The 22,354-nt window shown below is 39.0% G+C and overlaps 1 protein-coding gene across 3 annotated transcripts in view; it reads left to right on the top strand.

Moving 5' to 3' along the window:
- The window catches only part of GNAL (G protein subunit alpha L), a 195,700-nt gene that overhangs the window by 127,346 nt on the left and 46,000 nt on the right, over positions 1-22,354 (top strand). For all 3 annotated transcript variants that reach the window (XM_069778948.1, XM_069778949.1, XM_069778950.1), the window contains exon 5: positions 9,782-9,879. In XM_069778948.1, coding sequence (XP_069635049.1) covers positions 9,782-9,879 — 98 coding nt within the window. The remainder of the gene's footprint in view (positions 1-9,781; positions 9,880-22,354) is intronic.

Below are 22,354 nucleotides of genomic sequence, written 5' to 3'. Positions count from 1 at the left end.
AAGTGATCTGATACAGTGCTACTCAAGACTTAAAACCGTAGGGGATTCAGATCCAACTCTGCCATGTTACAGCATGTAAGTTATTATTACAGGCTTGTGTTTTGAAAAAAAAAAATCTTGATAATATTTCCTGCCGTGAAATGCCTGAAGTTTACCAATGTATAATACATGTCTTACAGCAGTAATTCTCACTTCCGTAACAGTCCCTTCATCCGGGATTGCAGAGTGGTTTGTACATGTTCACTGACTGGGTGTTGTATTGACTTAGAAGAAAATGAAGTACGATGTTCATTGCAGTTTGTTATACAGAGGCCCAGGAGTTAAATGATTGCAGAAGCAGTAACAAAATTGTTGTGGGTTGATTTGCTGTGCTCTACTCTAAATGGACTCCACTCTGTCTAGTCTTGCGTAATTAGGTAAAGATTCAAATTCTGACATACAGAATCTGTACACTTTTGCAGTGCTGTTATTGATTTTAATAAGCAAACAAACAGCAAGCAAACATTTCCCAGTACAGATGACACCCAGATTATGTGTTTTTCAGTAATTTTTCTAGTTTGAAAGCTCAGTGCTCTACAAAGACAACTGTGTAATCAGCATCTCGATCACAGGGATAAACCACCTGCTACCAAATTTTGGAAAGTCATGACATATTTCTGATTCTTCTATTTGGTCAGTACCATGAAGTTTTGTATGTTGTTCAGCACTTGCAGATTTATCTCATGCTTTGTCATCATCTTGTCCACAAAAATTTCTCCTTGAGGGAATTATAACAATACTTACCACCTTCTTTTCACAAGTACTGCAGAAATGCAGAGGGCAGCGATGTTGCAGGATTCTGTAACACACCTGTAATTACTTTCACAAATAATTTGAGAGGTGTTTTTTCTAAATGAAGATCTTTATCTGCATTCAGGGAGAAGTCCTAACATAGACAAAACCAAAATACCTTCAAGGAAAAGAATGTGCGTGAGCTTTGTGTCCTCGGCACAACACATTTTTTAGGCACTACGTACACTAAGTAATTTGCTTAAATTATTTCTCCTACTTTCCTTAGTAGAGAGCTTGATGGCTCCCTCAAAATAGCAGGTAGGCAGCAGCGTTCAAGGATTTGTGATGGCAGACTGAAAGTTGAAATACACAATTAAAATGGAAACTAGAAGATTGAGTCAGAGGTTTTTGTTTTAAGTGTGATAAAAGCTTCATTGTCTAGCTCAGAAAAAAAAGCCACTATTTAATAAGTAGTGAAGAAAAAGCACGGAACTGCTCTTTGACTTATGATGCATTTTTATCTTCAAAGCCTATCTTATCCACAGTGCTGGCCCCAAAATATTGTGAAAGCACAAAATCATGTTTTTATTTTTGTTTCTGCTAGTATGATCTAAAGAACCTTCAGACCTTTTTTTAGTGTTTGACACATATGAGTTTGAAAAACATATTAATATATTTCTTAGACTTTGTAGATGAGTTCTGTGGTCCACAAAAGTGAATTTGTTGATTTCTGTTAAATAAGATGGTAGATGGTACATGTTTCTAGCAGGCAGAAATAGAATTGCTAAGGCAATCAGGCTGATACCTTAACTGTACACACTTCTTGGAAATGTAGCGTAGAGTAAGGGTTTAAAAGTCAAGTCACAAAAATAGTTCAAGAAAAGGACGTAGAATGTACTGTGCTGGTTGCACTTCTGATTTTTGAACGTTGTCAACGAGCTCCCCAATTCATACGTTTTGTCTAGATGCAGTGGTGTGTGGTATGGTGCTTTTATACCTTTATAAATGCTGTTTGTTTCCCCAGCTTCTTCCCTTACGCTTCCAAGTTGGGTAAGATTCTCCTAGGAGTTAATAAACTAATTTTGGAACATAAGATGCCCCAACACAAGTGTGTTCTGTGAAGGTGGTATTTACCATCCTCCTGTGTTTGATTGTAATGAACTGAGGTTACGCTTAGTGCAGACTGATAGTGCTTCAAGGCTGTGGCCTGCAGCCTAAAAAAGGGAAAACAAGTTCAATGAACAGGGAGAGAAGGTACATCTGGATGTGTTATTCTGTAACTCTTCTTGATAGATCCAAAGTTAGGTTTCAGACGAGGGTTAGAGGCCAAACTGCTGCTTTGCCTATCAGAATGAGTCACTAACTAGCAAAGTAATTGCATTGATTATTGCACACCCACAAATTACAACAGAAAATACCTTGCAGGGGGTGGAGGTTGTACTTTTCCTAAAGGTTTCTGTATAATTAATCTACTGTAAGTGCTGGTGCTTTAGAAACTTCTGAACCCTACTGTTAAGCATGGTCCTTGCGTGCCAGTTGACCACTCCTACATGGTTTTAGTGTTTCTCATGCTATTGCTTGGGTGCTGATGAAGGTTTTGATGCCACTGCTGTTGGAAAAATTCAAGTCATGTATTCTGCTTTTGTTTTTAAAGTGTAACTCTGTTTGCCTGTCTTTGTTGCCAGCATTAGGAGTTTGAGCAGCTGCATTTTGTATACCTGCAGCAAAACAGCTCCCTTATTAGGCAGAACATTTCATAAAGGACTAAGAAGTGGAGCTGGCTGAGCCATAGGGGACACTTTCGTCTCATAAACAAGAGGCTGATTATCAAGAGACTGTACTTGTTTGTGGAAGAGGTAACTGAGCAGGCTTCCTTCTCTCTTGGGTGTCTTACCTGGTACTTTATCCCATAATTTCTTCATTAAGTCCATTTAAAAATTTTTGTTCCTACAGCTTAAGGTTGCACTCAGTAGGTGTTCGGGGCTGAAGAGTATTTTTAATAAAAAATGAGTTGCTACACTTCACATAAGCAAGCCAGTAATAAGTGGAGGCACGGGGGCAAGTTGTCGCTGTCTGTTCTGGGTTTCTTGTAACACTTTTATTATATGTTATTTATAGTATTAGTATACACTCTTAAAACAAAAAGCAGATGATTTATTCTTTGCTGCATACTAAAAACCTTACCTGTGGGATTATATTATGTTGAGCTGCTGTGTATATCTTACACAAGGATAAGCATAGGCGATTTGAAGGCTTTGGGAGATTAAGAAACTATTATGTATAGCAGTACCACCCTATTTGGAGATTCAAAGATGCTTATATAGGGTAAGCATGATGGTAGACTATGTACTGGGGATGTGTCAGTAGCCTCCACAGGGAAAAGTGGGCTTCTTCCTTTGACCAGATTTGTAGCTGTCTAATGATTATATTGGTTATTATGTTTAGAAACACAGAGATTTTTCTCTGTTGGCTTTTTTTCCCTTCATTCTTAGCAGTTATGCTGTAGAGAAAGTTAAATTTAAAGCAGAACCCAGTCACGGCAGCAATATTGGGAAAGTTTGTCTCTGATTCCAAATGCACAACTCTTGAATTAATGAGAAAATGATTATCAAGAACAGAACCTAATAGTTGCAGGAGTGGAACTCTTTAAGTTTAAATTGCCCTAATCATAATCGGAGTATCTGAGAACTGTTTGCAGCGAGTAGAAACTGCAGAGGCTCGCAAGAGAGTCCTGGAGCCGCAAAAGTAGCTTTTGCTTTATCCTGTTAAATTCCAGCTTTTACTTGGCTGACATACAAACTTTTTAAAATCGCCATTCTTCTGTTACTTTACAATGGCTTGTGCTACAAAACCCAAGAGAATACCGATACGCTAATGGGGTTCGTGGCATCGGTTGCAGGCAGCATGGCAGCAGCCCCCGCCCGGCACACCCAGCGGCCGCGAAGCTTTCTGGATCGTGAGGGGGGGGCTCGGCTGAGCTTCTCTTCGTGGGGATGCTGTCCCTCTGGTCATCCCCCGGGCACCGCACGGAAAAGGGCCTCCTCGCAGCTCTGCGGGAAGTGGAGAAAGCGCTAGGTTAGAGTCCTTCCTCCCAGTCACCTCTCCCAGCCCATGTCGCTGCCCATCCTCCCCCGTAGCAAGGCACCATCCTGCTGCTTGCTGTTGCTGCCACGCTCAGCGGCTTGGGCTGCAGGCTGGTGGATCTGGTTCAGTTTTGACCTTGGATGTGGTACACGGAAAAGGATGCTTAAAAGGATGTTGTTTGGATTGCGGAGTCAAATGCGTCACACTTAGAAAACCCCGAAGGTAGTTTACCTATGCAACCTTAATTGGACTCCACTGGGTGTCATCCTCGTAGTATCACAGTGTTAGCCATCAGTTGTCACTCTGTTATTCCACAGAACTTTTCCACAGTTGAATGGATGGGAGACTGGGACTGCCTATATACCCCCTGCCCAGTGCATTGGGAAGTAAAAGGCGGGTAAACCCTGCTCGGGAGAGAGGCACGTACCTCCCTTCCCGTATGAATTCTCTGGATCATCTCGCGCTGCAGTTGTTGGGAGCTCAGGAGGTGTAAGGGTGGGAATTTTTAATGCATTGTGTAATTTACTTTTTGTTTGGTTAAGTACGTGAAAGAGGAAGTAGTAAATGAAATTCAGAATAGAAGTGATGACTTTGTTTCACATCCAAAGTGGCAGAACTATGAAAATGTGTAATGTTTGCCACTTCTTTAAATGGTTGTCAGGCTAATCAGACAGGTTTAATCTGTGGTTTAGATGAGAAATTGTCTTACAGTCCTGAAGCTTAGGAGAATAAGAGCATGAATTTTGGCTGGAGGGAGATCAATCTTATTTCACATTGATCTAAGCAGCTGTTTCCAGGTTTACAATGTGTTAACAGAAGAAATATGTGGAATAGAAAATACAGTGGAGTCTTCCACATCCCAGTTTCTGGGAGACTGAAAGGTGACATCAGGATAGCTATTAAATGTATGCTCCATCTGGAAGGAAGACAGAAAGGAATCTTAATAGAATAAAAATTGTGTTCCTGACCTAACGTGAACTTTTGTGGTTTGTAAAGCAATTAGATGAAAAGTTCTGTTTCCAAAATACATACGGATTTGTTCGTGAAGACATGTCATTGTTTAATCATCACTAATATTTATTCCCTGTTTAGGCAGCTGAAAAGTGAAACAAGTCCATTTTTTAGCTACTTGAAAATTTTTTGTAAGAGTTTTAAGGGGGAGGAAGTTTCTAAGGTAACCTACCAATAAATAAGTTTATTTCCAAAATAAGGAAAATTAAATTTCAGGAACATGCTGTAACTTATAGTAGGACAAAGTTGAAAAACAGTGCTTTGAGACTTAGCTGTAGTGCATCTGCATTTGTTATCTGTATTGGTTTCTTGGAATGTTCTCTATAGAAATATATTCCCTCCTGTTTTTTTCAAACTCAAAATGTTACCTTGGAACAGGTGAGTAAAAATATTTCTACCAGATCTTTTTAAAATGTAGTAAAAATACAATACTGTTTACATCAGTAATATCAGCTCAGGGTGTTTCTATCTTTATGTACATCTTCACTTATTTTGTTCTGGAAAAGAAAAGGAGTCATAACCTCCTAATGCCACTTCATGATTTTAAGATGATGTGTGAATATTTATGTGTAGCAAAAATTGCCTGCTAGTGAAAAGGAATCTCAGGAATGTGGGGCTGATTTTTTTTTTATTGTCTCAGGAAGAGTGGAAAATTTCCAGACAATTTTATGTTAGTAAATATTTGAGATGTTGTGTGTCACATCTTCATTTTGATCACATCAAAATTTTGGTATTGTATGGTCTAATGATCACTATAAATTCTTAGGTAACTGGTGTAAATTAATATGTGTAAAGTAAAAAGTGCCTGTAATTCACGAGACCTGTAACTCCTGAGACCTGAGGCATCACCATTTACTTCTCTAATGCTCTAATTAAAGTACTACATCAAAAAATATATTAATGGTTTTATTTTATATGTTAATAGGTACAAATATTGGTATGCCTCTGTACCTAAGGAATAGTTTGGATGAAACAGCTCTGGTTTGTTTGGTGTTCATGGACATGTCATGATGAAGGTGTTTTTCTGCTTTCAAGCATAGTACATTATTCCTGGTTCTCTTCAGTATACTAAATATTTTTAGTAGATTTCAGTGACTTTGATCCGATAGAGGTCAGCTGCATGTGCTTGCAAACCAAGTGCATCAGATGCCCCTAGTGATTTTCCATGTCCCTGTTTTCTCCTGTCTCAGTTCAGGTCTCTTAAAGGACCCGGCTCGTGACTTTGAAGAACTGAATAGCCACTTTCCAGAAGTGAGACCCTTAAGAAAACCTTAGTTTGGCCATCTCAGAACATAAGCTGCTAATGTCACAACTTACTCTTAAAACCGTAGTTGTGTTGTACTGACCTAAGGTAATGTTTTGTAGTTCCCTGCCCCCCAGAAACATTAACTGAAAAGTTTTAGCCCATCTTCCTTTATCAGCTGGAGAAAATCTGAGTTCTCTGTCCTTTGAATTAGAATCGTAGGATGGTTTGGGTTGGAAGGGACCTTTAAAGATCATCTAGTCCAACGCCCCTGCAATGAGCAGGGACATCTTCCACTAGACCAGGTTGCTCAGAGCCCCGTCCAACCTGACCTGGAATGTTTCCTGGGCTGGGACATCAACCACCTCTCTGGGCAACCTGGCTCTTCCCCGCGACAGGCATTGCCAAACGTGGCCACCGCTCCGAGGATGCTGCAGCCCCAAGAGCAGGTGCTGCAGGGTGGGCTTAGCCCAAAGCCTGCACCTTCCTTAGCTCACCAGTGCCTGCTTGCCAGCGAGGCGGCCATGACGTGGCCATGGCAGGAGGAAGAGGTGACGAGCGTTGGGGTCTATAGGAATGAGTCTTGGGGACTGGGGAGCGGTTGCTGGAAGGCCAGTCAAGCAAAGCAGGCTTGGTTGCAGAGGTTGAAGCTAACATGATGACTGCTATCTGGATGTTGTCCTGCGATGGAGAGTAGGTTGGGATCCAGACGCGTTTGGTGTGTGTGAGCAGGATCCTCCTGCGTGCTTGACTGTGTGCAGTGGGAGCCTTCAGCAGTTGAGGAGAAAGAATACTGAAGAACTTGGAGCAGATGAGAAAGGGGTTAAAACCAAGTGTGAAAAGTTGGATCGTGGTACTTGGTGTCTTAAAATGAAGAAGGATTTTTCTGGAAGGCTTTAGTCACCTGGGAAAGAAGGATTGGGTAGCTGTGTGGGAGGCAAATTGCAGGCAAGTGTACTCCTCTGCAGTAGATCGGTACATTTTAATGAAGTAAGTATATTTGCTCTGTTTTATAGGATTTGCTTTGGACTAGAAGTCTGGAAGTCATTTTAAATAGACTGCTTTGAGATGTAATGGTCAGGTGGAAATATTTGAAGCATATAATATGGAAACCCTGTATTTACAACATATTTGTAGGGTCTCAGAAGCTGAGCTGAAAAGATTGCCTCTTTTGCAGAAGAAATTTTTAAGAGTAAATAAAGCTTATATAGAGGATTTCAAAACAGAAGTGAAGTTAGAAACTGCTGTAGCTGTGCAGTTTTATTTATTTACTTATTTATTTACATCTGCAGCTGTCTCTCAATCCATCCCCACACACACACAGGAAAGGATGCTTTCATGCTGACATCCTTCTCCTCTTCCCGTCCCCTTCCCGTCGGCTGTGTGGGGCTGGAAGGGGCCATTTTTTAGATGTAGGTTCCCCTCAGAGATGGATTTCTGGGCAGGTGGGAGTTCCTGCCTGCTGACGGGGAGGAGGGGAGGGTGGGCATGGTGTGCTTGGCCCCTGTGCCTGCATCAGCAAGCGCCTGCGGGAGGGAGGGCTGGGGTCCTACACTGCTGGACATGCACCCATCGAAAGGAGTGGGAGAGCTGGGTCCTTTTGCCTCGGGACCCTGACACTTACCCTGAGCTCACTCTTCCATTGAGAAGGCAGTGCCTTTCTTTGGACAAAGATGCCAGCAAGTGAGATGCATTCAGCTGATGCCCTAAATATCAATCAAGCATAAGCTTCAAGTTTGAGGAATGTTCCATGTTTTCTGGTATTTATCACTTTGACTTCTCCATTTCTTTCTTTTTCTTGTAGTTGTGCTCTCTGTTATGTGTGTCCACTTTCTCCTACTTACTTAGTTTGATGTCTTGTCCTTTCTTGAGCTTGTTTTTGCTTTCCTTCTGCTGTAGGAACAGAGAGTTTATAATAGCCGTAGCATAACTTCAAACGGTGGATCTGCAGTGTTTTAAACAATCATTACATAAGTTGTTAAAATAACAAAGACAAAATAAACATGTCCTCATGGAGGTGAAGAAATAAATTCCAAGGGCAGTATGAGCATCTGCCAATCTCTAGTGTTGCTTCCTCTCTTCTTCCCAGACTTTCTGCTAAGGTTTTTCAGGCCTGCTTTAACAACTCCTTTTCTCTAAAGTTTTGAAAACTTAAAGAATGGGTTCTTCTCTCTCTCTCTACATTGTGCACAATACAGTTGAAAGAAAAAAGCATTTCTGGGGTTATTCAGGACCCCTGTCACCCTGTTCAAAGCCTAACTAAATAATTTTCAGTACTAGTTTGTTCTGAAAATCTTGTCTTGTGTTTTTCCTCTCCCTGAAAACATCGCCAGCAGGTCACAGGCAGACGCTGAGCAGCGGAGTGTCACCTTTTGGGGCACCTCACAGGGGTGGCATGCAAGGTTGGGAAACCCACACAGAGTAAAAGTGAACTCACTCTGCTGCCAAGATCTTTCACTACGAACTTTGTCTTTTGAGAGAAATTTTTCATCCTGAAAAAGCATAGGGGGGGACAGGCAAACAATTTCAGAAACTTTCAGAATTCAGATATTTGCACAACATTTTGACAGGATCATGAAGTGAGTAGTGGTATTGCACCCATTTTACGCAGAGCCAAACTGAACTGTGGAAAAGCAATTTGTTAGGTTTTGCAAATTTATGACTGACCAAAGGACTGATGATTTAGCAGCAGTGTTGAGGTGTTAAGAGATTACAAACAACTTCTGTGTTTAAATTGACCTACTACTTTAACAGTTTGGTTTGAGGGAGGAAAGGCTCAGTCATATAATAAAGGAAATATTAATTTGTTTAACCATTCTTCATTTGATTTTAGAAAGCTGTAGATGGAAAAATTACTTACCATTTGGCTTACCAGTAATGATATAAAATGAAATGGACTCCCAGCTTTAAAACAAACTGGAGCATGTGAGGCTCTAAAGAAGGGGCTGGAGGAGCCGGCAGGCAGGGTCGGACCTACGGCTCTATATGTGTGTGTTTTACACAAAAGAGCTATGGCTTCACTGTCACCAAGGATGGCTTTGATTCCCCTTTCAAATAATTCTGAAATAAGCTTGCCAGCAGATAGTTGTGGATTGGGTTGCCTGGGATAGCTGCTAGGAAAAGCACGTTGTGCCAGGCAGCTGCTTGGAGGAAGTGGTGTTGAGCAAAGACTCTGAAAGTCTTGCAATCATTATTATATTGCATGAGAAAATACCAAGCAGCAGAAAGTTGTGTTTTTCAGGAAAAATTACACAATCTTTTTAAAGTTACAGGCCGGATCTTTCTCTGGGAAGCTAATGTTCATAAGCTGAGCAACTTTTTGCATCACCTTCATAACTTTTCCATGATAGAAGCATAAATTCAGTTAAAAATTAAGTGAACATGCTTCTAGGTAACATTTGTACTTAGAGTGAATTTTATTTATGAATTGGCATGAATTTTGAAGACAGTCTTCATTACATACCATGTACTGGAAACTGTCAGCAGCCATATGTTCAGTATATTTTCCTGCAATTTTGCTAATAAATGTTTATTGCTTTTCTTCTTTAAAGGTGTAATCTATCATTCTGCAAAAGTATAAAGCATGAAGGTTGGGGGGAAGGAGCAACATATAGACTGGGGATTGAAAATATTGAGAAATGTTCTCTTATTTGTTGCATTTCCAAATTTCAGGAATTTTTTGAACATGCAAAAAAGCTCTGGGATGATGAAGGCGTAAAGGCATGCTTCGAAAGGTCAAACGAATATCAACTGATTGACTGTGCACAGTAGTAAGTATTTCTTTCTATGAAATTAATAGCCAAGAATGTAATCATCTATAATAAGTTAGAAAATGTATTTATATTAGCAAGATCTGGGAGTTTTGCAATGCAGCGATTATCATTTTAATTCTCCATATAGGCTGAGCACGTATAGCAAAAGTAATTGATTGTTTTATCATAGTTTGCTATTACTATACAGCTAAATATTCTGCCTCAAATATTTAACAGCTAATGAAGTTGAGTATGAAAAAATCAAATTAAATAATTTTAAGTATCTTTATTCAATCCGAAGAAGATTTACATAAAATCATTTCAATTGAAACTATTAAGTTTAAAAAATGTAGAGCCAATCTAAGGAAAATGCTTGGTTTTAAATTCTGAGACCGAGACAGCACTGAAGTTGCTCTGTGTTTTCATATTCCATTAAAGCTTCTGAGATTTTTACCTAGCCAGATGCATACCTGCATTACTAAAATACTTTGGGGGGGGGGGGGAATGATAAGCAGTATTTCATTAAAGGTAGTAGTACATTTGGTATTCTTTCCTTCATATACATCAAGTGAAGCGGTACATGTGTGTGTAATGGTCATAATCCTCAAAACAGGTTCATCTGATTGGAAATGTTCTGAAAAGAGATGTGTAGTAGATTGTGAAGGTGCAAATCATAAATACACAGTACATTGATGAAAACAGATTAATCCAGAAATAGTCTGTTAACATGCCAGGGCTACAAAATTCAGCTGACCTCGGTAATAACCCAGCTCTGAATTAGACTTTGACCAAAAATACCCATTTCATGTGAACTGCTGTTGCAAAAATGTATACTCTTACAGTTGCTATGTGATTTAGGGTTTTCAGAGAACACGCTCTAGTGTGTTATGATTTGTCTAATTGGCGGTATGGTCAGCAGCAATCCCACAAGTCTGTTGTAGCGCTTGGTGCTTTGTTTTTCTGTCCTCTCTGCTCTCGGTGCCAAGGCTGAAGCAGAGGAAACAGGCCGTGTCGCTAAAGGCCTTGTCGCGCTTCTGCCACAGTGGGGAATTTCAGTGCTTTGGGTCCTAGATTCTTCTCCCTCTTTCCAGAGTATTTTTGGGAAAGAGGAGGATCCAGTAATGATTCATCAGCATGTGGAAGCAAGGGAAAATTACATATGTGTAGGAAGGAACTCATTTGACCTCAGTGGTCTGAATTTACCAAAACTTGGGCATTTGCTCACAGTCCAGAGTGGCTAGAAATGAAAGCAGTGGTTGTATAAAAAAAAAAACTAGAAAGTTGTCCTAAATTGTGATCAGTGGGTTTCCCCTCTGCCCTCGCCCACCACCACCGCCATAGTACAGATCTGAGCTATGCTTGCTGAGAAGTCCAGACTGACTGTTTATGGTATCTATTAATAGACTCAGATAAGACATCAGACCAAGAAAATAGTATAATGGCATGTATTTAAAATATATGAATGTAAAACTTACTTTACTGATCAGTAAAGGGCATTGTGTCTCCCAGTCCTTCTTTGGAAAATGATGCTGAAAGGACCAGGCAAAAAAGGAAGACACTGAATTATAGTATTAATGGTACTGTGCTTTCCCTTAAAAAAAATGATGCCTATTTACAGGCTTTGACAAGGAGAACAGTGTTAGTCTTGTGTTATGTCCAAACAAAAACACAAATGGGGAAAAAAATGGATCCAGAATGAAGTCCACTGTCCTGAAACATAAAACTAAATCCTACTACCTTTTTTCCTAAAAGCTTAAAGGAAGATTATTGGGGTTTTTTTCTGTGTATCTTCCCTCCATATCTTCTAGCTGGCTTGCTTTTTCTCTATTCTGAGATTATATATTATAGTAGCAAATACAACGCTTGCATAATTCTTCACCTTCAAGACACTTTATGAAATAGTATTTGATACTTAAATATCCCTTGAGTGTATCTGTGCTTTCCATTTCATGATGTACCTGAAAATGTAACAGCTAAGTGACTTATCCACATGTCTTAGAGCAGAGACTTGAAACTCGGGAACAGCCATGTCATTGATCTGATCAAACAGCCTTTTTCTCACAGGTATTGATGATTTAAAATGGTGAAGTGTAATGTTAGCAGAAAGAAGATGTTAAAAATACACCCAACTTTTATCTGCCCCTCCATCATTCCTTGAAAATTAAAATGGTACTAATAGAGTCAATTGAAAAGAGACTTTAATGTTGCTGTGTCTTTGCTGCGCATGTGTATTTATATAATGCACAACAACAGTAGTTGGTTTACCCAGAAGAATATTTCTGTGCTAGCATTGGATGGACCTTACTTAGAGTGGTGGGGTCATGTCCACCTTGTATCAGACAGAGCGTATGAGGCTAGTTTAGAAATACAATTCTGATATGCACCTTATGGTTTTGTATGTGCACTTAGAAAATACTAACTGTGAGGGTGCTGTCTTTCTGGTTCAGCAGGAGCGGATGGCATTTCTCTCAAAACTTGTCCATGGTCATCTTTAATTGGTAAAGGAAAAAAGGGAAGGAGTGTAATGCTGATACACATGCTTACTGTGGGATTTCAAAACATCTGCAGTGTTTTCATTACACTGGCTTTGGGAGAAAGCATCCCACGCCATCAGCTAATTCCTAATCTTTTACTTGATAGTGAACGAAGAACATTATCAGTAGGCCACCACTAATTTCTCTGCTTAAAAAAAAACAACAAAGCAAAACCAAAAAAATCCCATGCGTTAAAAATATCACCGGACTACAAATTGGGCGGGTGACTTAAAATACAGAAAATCATTATTAGCAAATTATAAAGTCAGGAGCCCAACTTGCTGACTGTTAAGTGAGTTACAAATACAATGTGTTTTGGAATAGTTGAATTTGGCTACAGTACAGAGCTTCTGTATTTTTAAAACTTAACCTAATTTTCTTTATTACTGTGGGAGAAATATTTGGCTGGAAACAGAGGTAGTAAAAAGACACAAAGGCAAATGTTTTATTTACATTAAGCCTGAAAGTTGCTTTTCCTTGATCTTTAATGCCCTTTTAAATTACCAGGGTACTGTTCCTTCATGAAAATGAGGATAAGGCACAGCCTGTCAGACCATTTTAATACTCATATGACTCTCCCATGGAGAGAGTATCTGCACTTCTCTAAGCGAAGGTTCCAGTGTTAAATTTTGTCCCATTGCATTCACACAAAATAACAGTGTGTGCGTGCATAGGTGGCCCTAGCTGGAAGGGTTGTACTTCGGCTCACTGAGTTTCTCGGTGTAGGAAGTAAACCAAGGATTTAAGGGAACTCTGCCCTCAGCCAATACTTTATCCCAGTTTGTCTATCAGTCTTCTTTCCCTGATAAAATGCACCACTTCTGATATGCTTCAGTGTGAAGGCCTAAATTGGTCTCTATGCAAACACTTGGTCTAATAAAACTTGATTATGCAAGTTCTCAGGAAAGCAAACAAAAGGGGTGTGAGCTTGGCCAAAGAAAATTGATTTTATATTTGAGCTAATATACGTGGAAAAGACACACCTCAAGTTCTTTTTCTTTGCAGTTATTCTATCTTGGAGAACGGTTTCAGCCAACGTCTGAGGTGTCCATCCTGGTATTAAGTGGAGTAATTAAAAAAAAAGTTCTTCATGTTGTTGTCCACAGATTCAACTCCTGATATGAGAAAACATAAATTTTTTTTCTCAACTGCAGCACTTCTTGCAACCAAGCATATTTCTAACTTTCCTTTTTCCTGATTACTCACATGGACATATTTAGTCATCCCTAAATTCCCTCGTACAGTCTGAGGTCAGAAAATCTACCTTGGCATTATCTGCTTCTTTCGTCTAGTGTGGCGCTTCATTCCACTGTGGTGGTATGTACACAGGCTACAAGCATGACTGTAAATAAATATGAGCATTAGTGCAATTTGTATACTTTTACTTAGTGTGGCTTCAGGATTTGTTACTTAATACTGCTTCTTCTAGGGATTTTCCTAGAAGATTGGCTGTATCATACTCCAAACTGGATTCTGCTAAAGCTCTCACAGAGGCGGGTTAGACACAGGCTGCATCAGCAGCAGTGGTAGCTAAGTCCTTCCTGCAGTGCCCTCCCAACACCAGTTCTCAGTGAACCCAAGCCACCTGCAGCAGTGCCGTTGTTCCCAGTATTAACCTTTTCAATGCCAAGATCTTTTCTATTCCTAATTCTGTCTCCTTTGAAAGTGCCATAGTAATAACTCCTGGTGTCTCGATGGTATCGAGCAGTTTTTTTATTCTGACAATGTATGAGGCTTCAGCTTTCCCAGCTTTGGTAGCGGAATAGCAGAATTGGGATTTTTTTCCCTCTATCATTACAGAATAGGAAGGAGGTGCTTTCTATCATCTCAGCGTTTTTGTGTGGTTTAGAATTTCCACCATATATAGGATTAAATCTAGGGATTATGCCCTGCTTTGTGTACTTGGTCATGGGCTCTCCATCAGCATACACCGTTCAGCTCTGTCTAATTTAAGAACATTGGAACATGAAGAAAAGTAATCTCTTGGGTGCCCTTGAGATCTGAGTTGAAGTTTTGCTGAAAAGTTCAACAAACCACTTAATATTTTGCATAAAACTGTCACTGATAATTGGCTGTATCAATCAGTGACTGACTGTTGCAGCCTATCAAACATTTTTTATATATCCCATATCATATGTCTTTGTCAAAGGAGATGCATGGAATTGGTGCCTTCAGTTGGATTTGTATGCTCTTGGCCCTGTCCCAGGTTTCTTCATAGTAACTGCTGTGTAGGGGTAATTCAGATAGTAAAGGTCACTGAAAGTTCACCTGAAAAACAGAGACTCTCCGAAGTTGGATGCCTGGAGGCCCGTAGCACCCCTGTTCTCTATTGCTGAAGGAAACAAGAACAGTTTCTTCATCATTTATGTTCTCCAGGAACATGACCAGCAAGAGGCCAAAAGAATCTGACCCCGTGTGCTTGCATATAGCATGACAAAACTGCAACAGAAAATACAAATGCAGTTACTGTTGAATAAGAGACTTTTCTGGTTTATGCAGATGTATTATATGTGAAATCATGAGTCCAGCAATCTATATTTAAACTGACAAGTAAGAAAGATCTGTATTCAGAGTATCTGCACCGCTTAGGGGAAAAAATGTTAAGGAACTGTAAGTCTTCCATTTTGTCCCTGGAGAGCAGTATGGTATGTGTGTGCTGTGACATCATTGGAGACGAAATCCCAAATTATTTCCTACAAATCTGCTGGCTTTGTCAAACCACCTGGGAGTGCTACAGTGTATGACACGTTGCCATCTCTGTGTTTGGAAAGATTTTGATGTCCTGTTGCTCTGAAACATGCTGCCTGCATGCTAACAATCCCAGTGCCAGACTTGGTTTTGTTAGGACCGTTATGCCCGCATAGAGAAAACAGAAATGGAAGACAATCACGTGGCTTTGTGCAGACATCCATCTAGGAGCACGGCATGTCCAGCCTCAGGTTTGCAAAGTCCTCTTTGTGCTTTCCCTGTTGGCTGCCTGCTTTGAAGACACCTTGGTATTTCTTTGCGTCTGCCTGAGAAAGTAAGGCAGCTCATTGAAAGCAGGCCCATGAAATACGGCTGCTGAAATCATGTTTTTATTGTGGAAAGGAAGGGAGCAGAGGGAGAGTGGGAAGGAGTAGGGAGGAGGAGAGAAGTTGTCTTGCATGCTGATCAGAGAATCATGGTCTAAACGTTCTTGAAGTCCTTTACACATGGCGGTAACGTTTATTTTCAAATGTAACGTACTATGACTGTGGCTTTGGATTCATATTTGAAACATGCTTTTTACTGGCTGTGTGAAAGAGCTCAGAACACCCTTTCATCTTCACTTTTTGTCTTTAATAAAAATTCTTTCATCATAATGGGTGATGAAGTAAATGTGGATGTATGTATGATAAATTAAGGTTAAACTAGAGTATATTACTTTTAAAAGCGGTGATTCTTTTTAAACTTGTAACTGCTTATTAAATATAGAGCAAATACTTAGAAAAATTAGGAAGAGTATTAATTATAAATGTTTCATTCCTAATGTAACTGAATTTTTTATGTTGATGTGGGAAAACCATAATAATATCATTTTCTTCCATTTAAAATTCTGTTCTGGTTCATATATAAACAACTTACTGTGATGATGAAGTTTCTTCGCTTTTCCTTTTAAGATCTCTCATGCAGTATCACTTTCAAACCTTCCAAATTCATTACATAAGTTAAAAGCAAGTTTCGTTTGGTTAATTCACAAACAGGTTTTCTCCACTTACCTGATTTAAAGTATAAACCTTAACCAACCAGTAAATTGTTATTTAATGATAGAAAAAAAGAGAGGGATTGTAACTACAGAGTAATTACTTTAGCCTTACTGATGAGTCTTCTAAACAGAGGTGGTTGCCAGATAGGACAAAAGTCATTTTGCACTGTGTAATGCTTAAATTTTTCAGTTTACTAACTAGTAGACCACACTCTTGAGAGGCAGAATTGTGGTTTCTTAAAATATGCACTGGGAATTCTCTGAAATAACCATTTCATCTGTTGCTGTGATTTTGTTGTTGTTGTTCTCTTTTCTGTCCTCACAAAAAAATCATTAGACTTAATCAATTCTATCTTCATTTTGGTAATCAAAATGTGACCATGATGTTACAGTACTAGTAGTTATAAGTATAAAAATATGGAAGAAGCAGCAGCTGTAGAAACCCCCAAAATGCCTTTGTATTTTCAGTTTGGAGGAAGTAGCAGTATGAAAGTACCATTTACAAATAGCCAGTATGGCATACGGGCATGTACCCGCCTGTTTTAGCCACTTCAGTTCACAAATGCTTTCCATACCTAGAGAAGACAATTATAGTTCTCAATTAAAAAATAAGGGAGAAAATAGTTTATAAACACAGCACTCTCTCTGTCTTTTAAAAATTATTATGACAAATATTTTTTCCTATCAAGTAGTTACCATTGGAGAAGCCTTTAAGCAGCCCTAGATGGGCTGCTCAAACATAAAATTAAAACATGCATTTTTCCACACACTCCTGTGTGCATGACGGTCTGTTTTCTGCAGTTTTAGAACAAGTAAAAAGGTTGAAAACGTAAGGCAGAAGAACGTAAAATATTCCTGAACCTCAGTTCAAGGTAGTAATAAAGTCTAAAGACCGAGCAAAGTCTAAAGACCAACCAAAGTTGTAATAAATGCATGAAGGTACACTTCGACTCTTTTTAAAATGTTTTATTAAACATTTCTAGTTTCCTTTGAAAAATATAACAGAGCTGACTTTATTCTGTTGAGGAAAGAGTTCTTTCCTCCCTAGTCAACAATATATTTTTCAGTTTTTCCTGAACGCCTGATGAGTGGTTTTCTTAAATTTTTTCCTGACTGTTTGCATACATGGTGTAATAGTAGGTGCAGGACATGTTAGTGTAACACAGCAACTCAGCCCCATTTGGAAATCTGATCCATTAAGCAAATTAGAGAATTGCAAATAGGTCCATCAGTTGAGCTTGCCTGCATTTAGTTTTCTGTGTTAGTATCCTATATTTAATCTGGAGATATATTTTTCCATGTCCCTTCTGCAGAAGTAAACTGCAGACTTTCAGAGGCTTTTGCAATTGTATTTGCAATATACTAATAGGCTTTTAGAGCCTGAGCAAAAGCCTGCTAAAGAATCAAGACACTTGGCATCACCCTCCGTATATACACTCTTAAAATGTTAATATCCTTTAAACCAAAGAAAGAGCATTCTGTTGTGTTTATTGTTAAAGAGGAAGGGCTGTGTTTATTTTACATCACAGCAGTAAGGACAGAAGTGAATAGGTACTGCTATGGGGCTGAGTCAGTGAACTGGCACAGTGGGCCAGTGTGACCAGTGAAAACGACCAGAATCTGGGATATTGAGCAGGGGGAAGGGAGGGCTTCTCTGTAGGACTGGACTTCATTGAAGGACTGGACTTCATTGAGGGACATTTTGTTTGAATTTTGTGTGTTACAAATAATATGAGGTCTTTTTAAAATATATGAATTGAAAATAACAAAGTTAATAAGCAGACTTTGAAAGTTGCCTTGAAAGTTGATACCTATCTAGAGTACACATAAGAGAATCTTAAAACCTGTGTATTCCCTACTATCAAGTCAAAGAAAGAGTAAAATTAAGGGTCACTTATAGTAACCGTGCTGATACAGCTTAACTCCAGAAGTCCTGATTGTGAATCATTGCTCAGCGTCAGCATCTCAAAACGTCTTCAAATGAAATAAAACTGCAGATGTTGGTTATCTATAATCTGCACACGGGATTTATGAGTAGATTTTATAAGGAAGTTGTAGGTCATTCTGTCAGTTCTGGTGTTATTTATATGCTGTTCTTGGTTTAGGACTCTTCCAGTGTATGCGTGGGAGAAAGAGTAAACTATGACCAAAGCCAGCTTCGTTATATTGCAGGGAACGTTAAGAGTCACTTATATTTACTCCGCTTCTCCAGCTTATGTTGATTGATACAGAATTTAATTTAGTCTGTTCATGTACAATTCATTGTCGAGTGTATGCATGTTCTCGGTGGAAGAGATTAGTTGGTCAAAAAATACGTTAGCCTATTAATAAGCTTATTATGTAACACAAATGTATTTTAAATTTTTTCTGTGGGATTTTTTTTTTACTATGCTCTAGAGAAAATGATGTTCCATATTCTGTTACCTTAAACCTAACCTACTGTGAAACACTTGTTTACATAATAAATTTAATATAATACAACTGTATAATAACTAAGTTGGATGCTTAAAAAAGAAATAAGAGCACTGAAAATTCAATGGCAGATTATATGGGATACTGTCAAATCATTTACGCTTGGGGTTCAGCTTTCCTTAAATGCCACATGCCTTTTTTTCACTTAGAGATGGTCAGCTTTTCTTTTTTCAAGTAGACAGTTTCACACCACAGGATAAAGAAAGGCCAAGAGTCATATTTCTTCCTTAAGGAACTACTCACTGGCCAGACTCTGCATACACAGGCTCCTCTGCGCTAATACATGTACACAGCCTTGTTTATGTTAGGATCTACAAGAAGCCAGGGTTTGGGTGGCAGTGTTTTTCTAAATTAATGCTGCACCAACAGATTTGAAAAAAGAAAGATGGTGGAATGCAGAAGTTAAGAAATAAGAAAATAAAATACGGTTTATACTGTGTTGGAAAAATGTGAAGGCTAATCACCCCTGCTTGAAAAAGAAATTTTACACCTCAGACTAAACCAAAATAGAGTTGTGGTATTTGTCAGTTTAGTTGTAATCCCAATTTTAAGGTAAGTCAGACTGGGAGTCTAAGCAGTTTAAGGGTGTCTCTTTACTTCTCATCATTAAGTTAAAGCTAATTTTGTTCATTTTAATACAAGACAACAATGATGCTGCCAGAATTTTTAAAAAGTTTATTTGACTTTAGAGAAACTGTTTCAGTTGTGTCTATTGTAAAAGTATTCTTTCTGATTTAATTAGAAATGTTTGTTATAATGGTGGGGTTTTACACAAAGTTTAATTTGAACCTAAATTAAGCGGTGGAAAAGAAAATATGTATAAAATGTATCAGCAGACTTCCTGTTTAATGGACACACCAAGTAATTGTCTTCCAGAATAAAATTTGTGAATGTTCATTTGTTCTAGAATTCATTCAAAAATTGTTTTTTCCTCATTTTACTACTGCCCTGACAATTCCTCTATTTGTAATCAAAAAAGAAAGATGACCTTAAGCAGTTTTCATACTTAACTGTTAATGCAGGCAAAGGTGAATCTCGAAAGCAGCTGTATGCGTTTTCTGAGAATATTTTTCAGTTTTAGTTTCCTTTCATGAACATTGCAGGGGAGTTTGGGGGTGTTATTTTGTTTTTCAGATACTTTAGCACAGAAGTGAATTGGACCAAATATCAAAATAACATTTAAGTACATTTTTCTGACTGAAGCCTGCTGATACATTTCTGTACTCCCTGCCTTTGCCTCCTTGCCATTTTTTGTCTTTGTAAAAGAAGGCTTCCCTACCTTTCTTCTGGTCTGGAAGAATGTATTTGGGGTTGGGAAGATTTGCGTTCTGGATGTTAACATCCTGTAAGTCCGATGCTACAGAGTTTGGGTAATTATTGTTTATTAAGTTTCTTTACAACCACATTGTGAAGAAGTTTAATGATCAGCATGGGTGTAATTTCTTGGCCTCCACTTACTTACTGGCACAACTATGTCAGACCTGTAGTTGCCAACACTGCTATAGCAATGGTTAAAAAATATTTTGTTAAAGAGCAGTAGAGTGTTAAAGAGCACTATTGCCACTAGGGTTTATTCTGTTTGGGAAATGTAGAAGTAAGCGCTGCTGGTAAAGGAACTTCTTTATCCAGTATGACTTTTATATTCATTGCGTTGGTTGGCCTATTACCTAGCATTGTCAGGATCTTAGAAACTTTTTTTTTCAGCAAGTTTGCCATAAACTAGATTTTTCCCACAAACATACTGGATTCTGCTTTGAAAAGTTTTTCTCTAAAGAGACAGATGCCAGCGAACATTTTGCTACATTCTACAGAACTGGCAGGCCCAGGTATGAAGTAATCCCAGTAAACTATAGTTCATTACATCAGCATTGTTACTATTGTTTTTTTAAAAACAAAGAAAATAGAGGTCAAATGTAGTCACTAGTTTTCCCCCAGTTTCATTTTCTGTTAAGAACTACATGGAAGTCTTTCGGGGGGGGGGGGTGGTGTTGGGTTTTTTTTCTTGCTTTAACTTTTGTTACGCACTGGTTACTCACCTTTTTTTGTCCATCGTGTGTAGGCAGCTGATGTCTGTAGGGTCTCGTGTCAAGGTGAGAGGTTCTTCAGAGGAGGCTGTGGTGCAGAGGGAGTGCAGAGTGCCCATCACATCCTGTCAGTGCCAGCCAACCCAGGCAAAAGTTTAGATTTTTGACCTGATAGTTTAGTCTCCAACTCATAAATATTTCATGGATTATTTGGGGGTGATGGCTTTCAGAGGAGTATGGTGAGATGTGGTATAGAGCCAAATCTGCAGCTTTGTACTGTAGTCAGATAATGTCAGAGACATTCTACAGGCTTTGAAACAAAGTGTGATGGTCCAGGATTGTGCATATTCCTAGAACATCGCAAGCAGCAGTGTTTCTCCATTTTAAAAACAAAAATCCTTCCAGGTCGCTGCATGACTCTGTTTTTGTGCAAGATTGAATTAGAGGTAAATTGGCTTTGGTTTCTTAGAACGACTCTGCTCATGTTGCATTGCATTCTCTTCGCAAAGCTCAAGGCTGATTTTTGTTCTGGTGGTGTAAATTGTCTGATTATGGTAAGATAAAACAGTATGGAAGCTGTCTTTTCACTAATCTTACTTGATTGTTGGTTTTAGAGCATGCCTGTTGCTAAGCCCATCTAGTGAAATTATACAGGTTTGGGGAACCTGTGTAATAATTTGGGCTATTCTATTTGTAATATTCTTTTCTGTTTGAAGAATGGGACTAAACTGAAACCATTCCTTCTCTTCCTGCCCCCCCCACCCCCCTGCCATCTCTCTCTCTTTCAGAAATCATGATATGTTGCTTTCTATTTTCCTTGTCGGTAGTTTGAGATACAGTTAGATGCCTTTCTAAGGATCAGTCTGAAACTGCAATACAATGCACAGTGATGTGAATGGCCTGTTGTCAGCACTGGTTAAAGAAGCTGTGACAAATCAGCAATGGAGATGGAGGGGGGGAATCAGTTTACAGCTAGGAAAACTACAATGACAGTTGTATTGGCAAATCAGTGTTCTCTGGTGTGTTTTCTTATTGCCCAAATGTCAGTGTTTCTCAATAGCTTGCTCATAGGAATAGGAGTCAAGGGAATTCTTGATGTCCAAATCACGGAACATGTGCTATTGTTTGAATTCTCCTCAATTTATGAGCTGCTAGCAGCAGGCTGTAATCATGTATCATGCTGATTTTTGGTATCTGTTACACATTATTTCTTATGACTTTTGTCTTCCTTATTTACACAGGGGAAGCAACAGGGCAAACTAGATGAGGAAAAAGAGCTTCGAGATGGAGCTTTACTCCAGAATGCATTACCTGGTTTGGCCTTGGGGTACTTTATCCATGTATTTCAGTTTCCCTATCTGAAAAAAAAAAAGGTAGTGCCTTCCTTAAGACCTTGTAAAAGCTGTTACTGTGTTTGATATTAAAGGTTATTGTGGAGGAGTCACAGGCTTTTTCAGTACAATGCAGTCATAGGTATTGGTTTGTCTTTCTGATTGCTGTGAAATAATTGTTAGTGCCGCTCTTTGCCAAAGACATCATTATTCTGTCTAGAAAGGATCAGTACAGCTTCATTACTTCCTGGAAAGTGTTTGGTGCGGTACAGATACAGGTCTGGTTCTTCTCAATTCTCTTTGTACAGCACATCAAATGAACTCTGCTCCGTTTTGCTACAGCTGTAGGTGAGACCAAATTATAAGTTTGTAAGGACTGGGATATGAATCCTAATAATCAGATTT

Source organism: Haliaeetus albicilla, chromosome 3 (assembly GCF_947461875.1).
Source record: "Haliaeetus albicilla chromosome 3, bHalAlb1.1, whole genome shotgun sequence".
NCBI classification, from domain to species: Eukaryota; Metazoa; Chordata; class Aves; order Accipitriformes; family Accipitridae; genus Haliaeetus; species Haliaeetus albicilla.
This window is presented reverse-complemented; position numbering and strand designations above follow the sequence as displayed.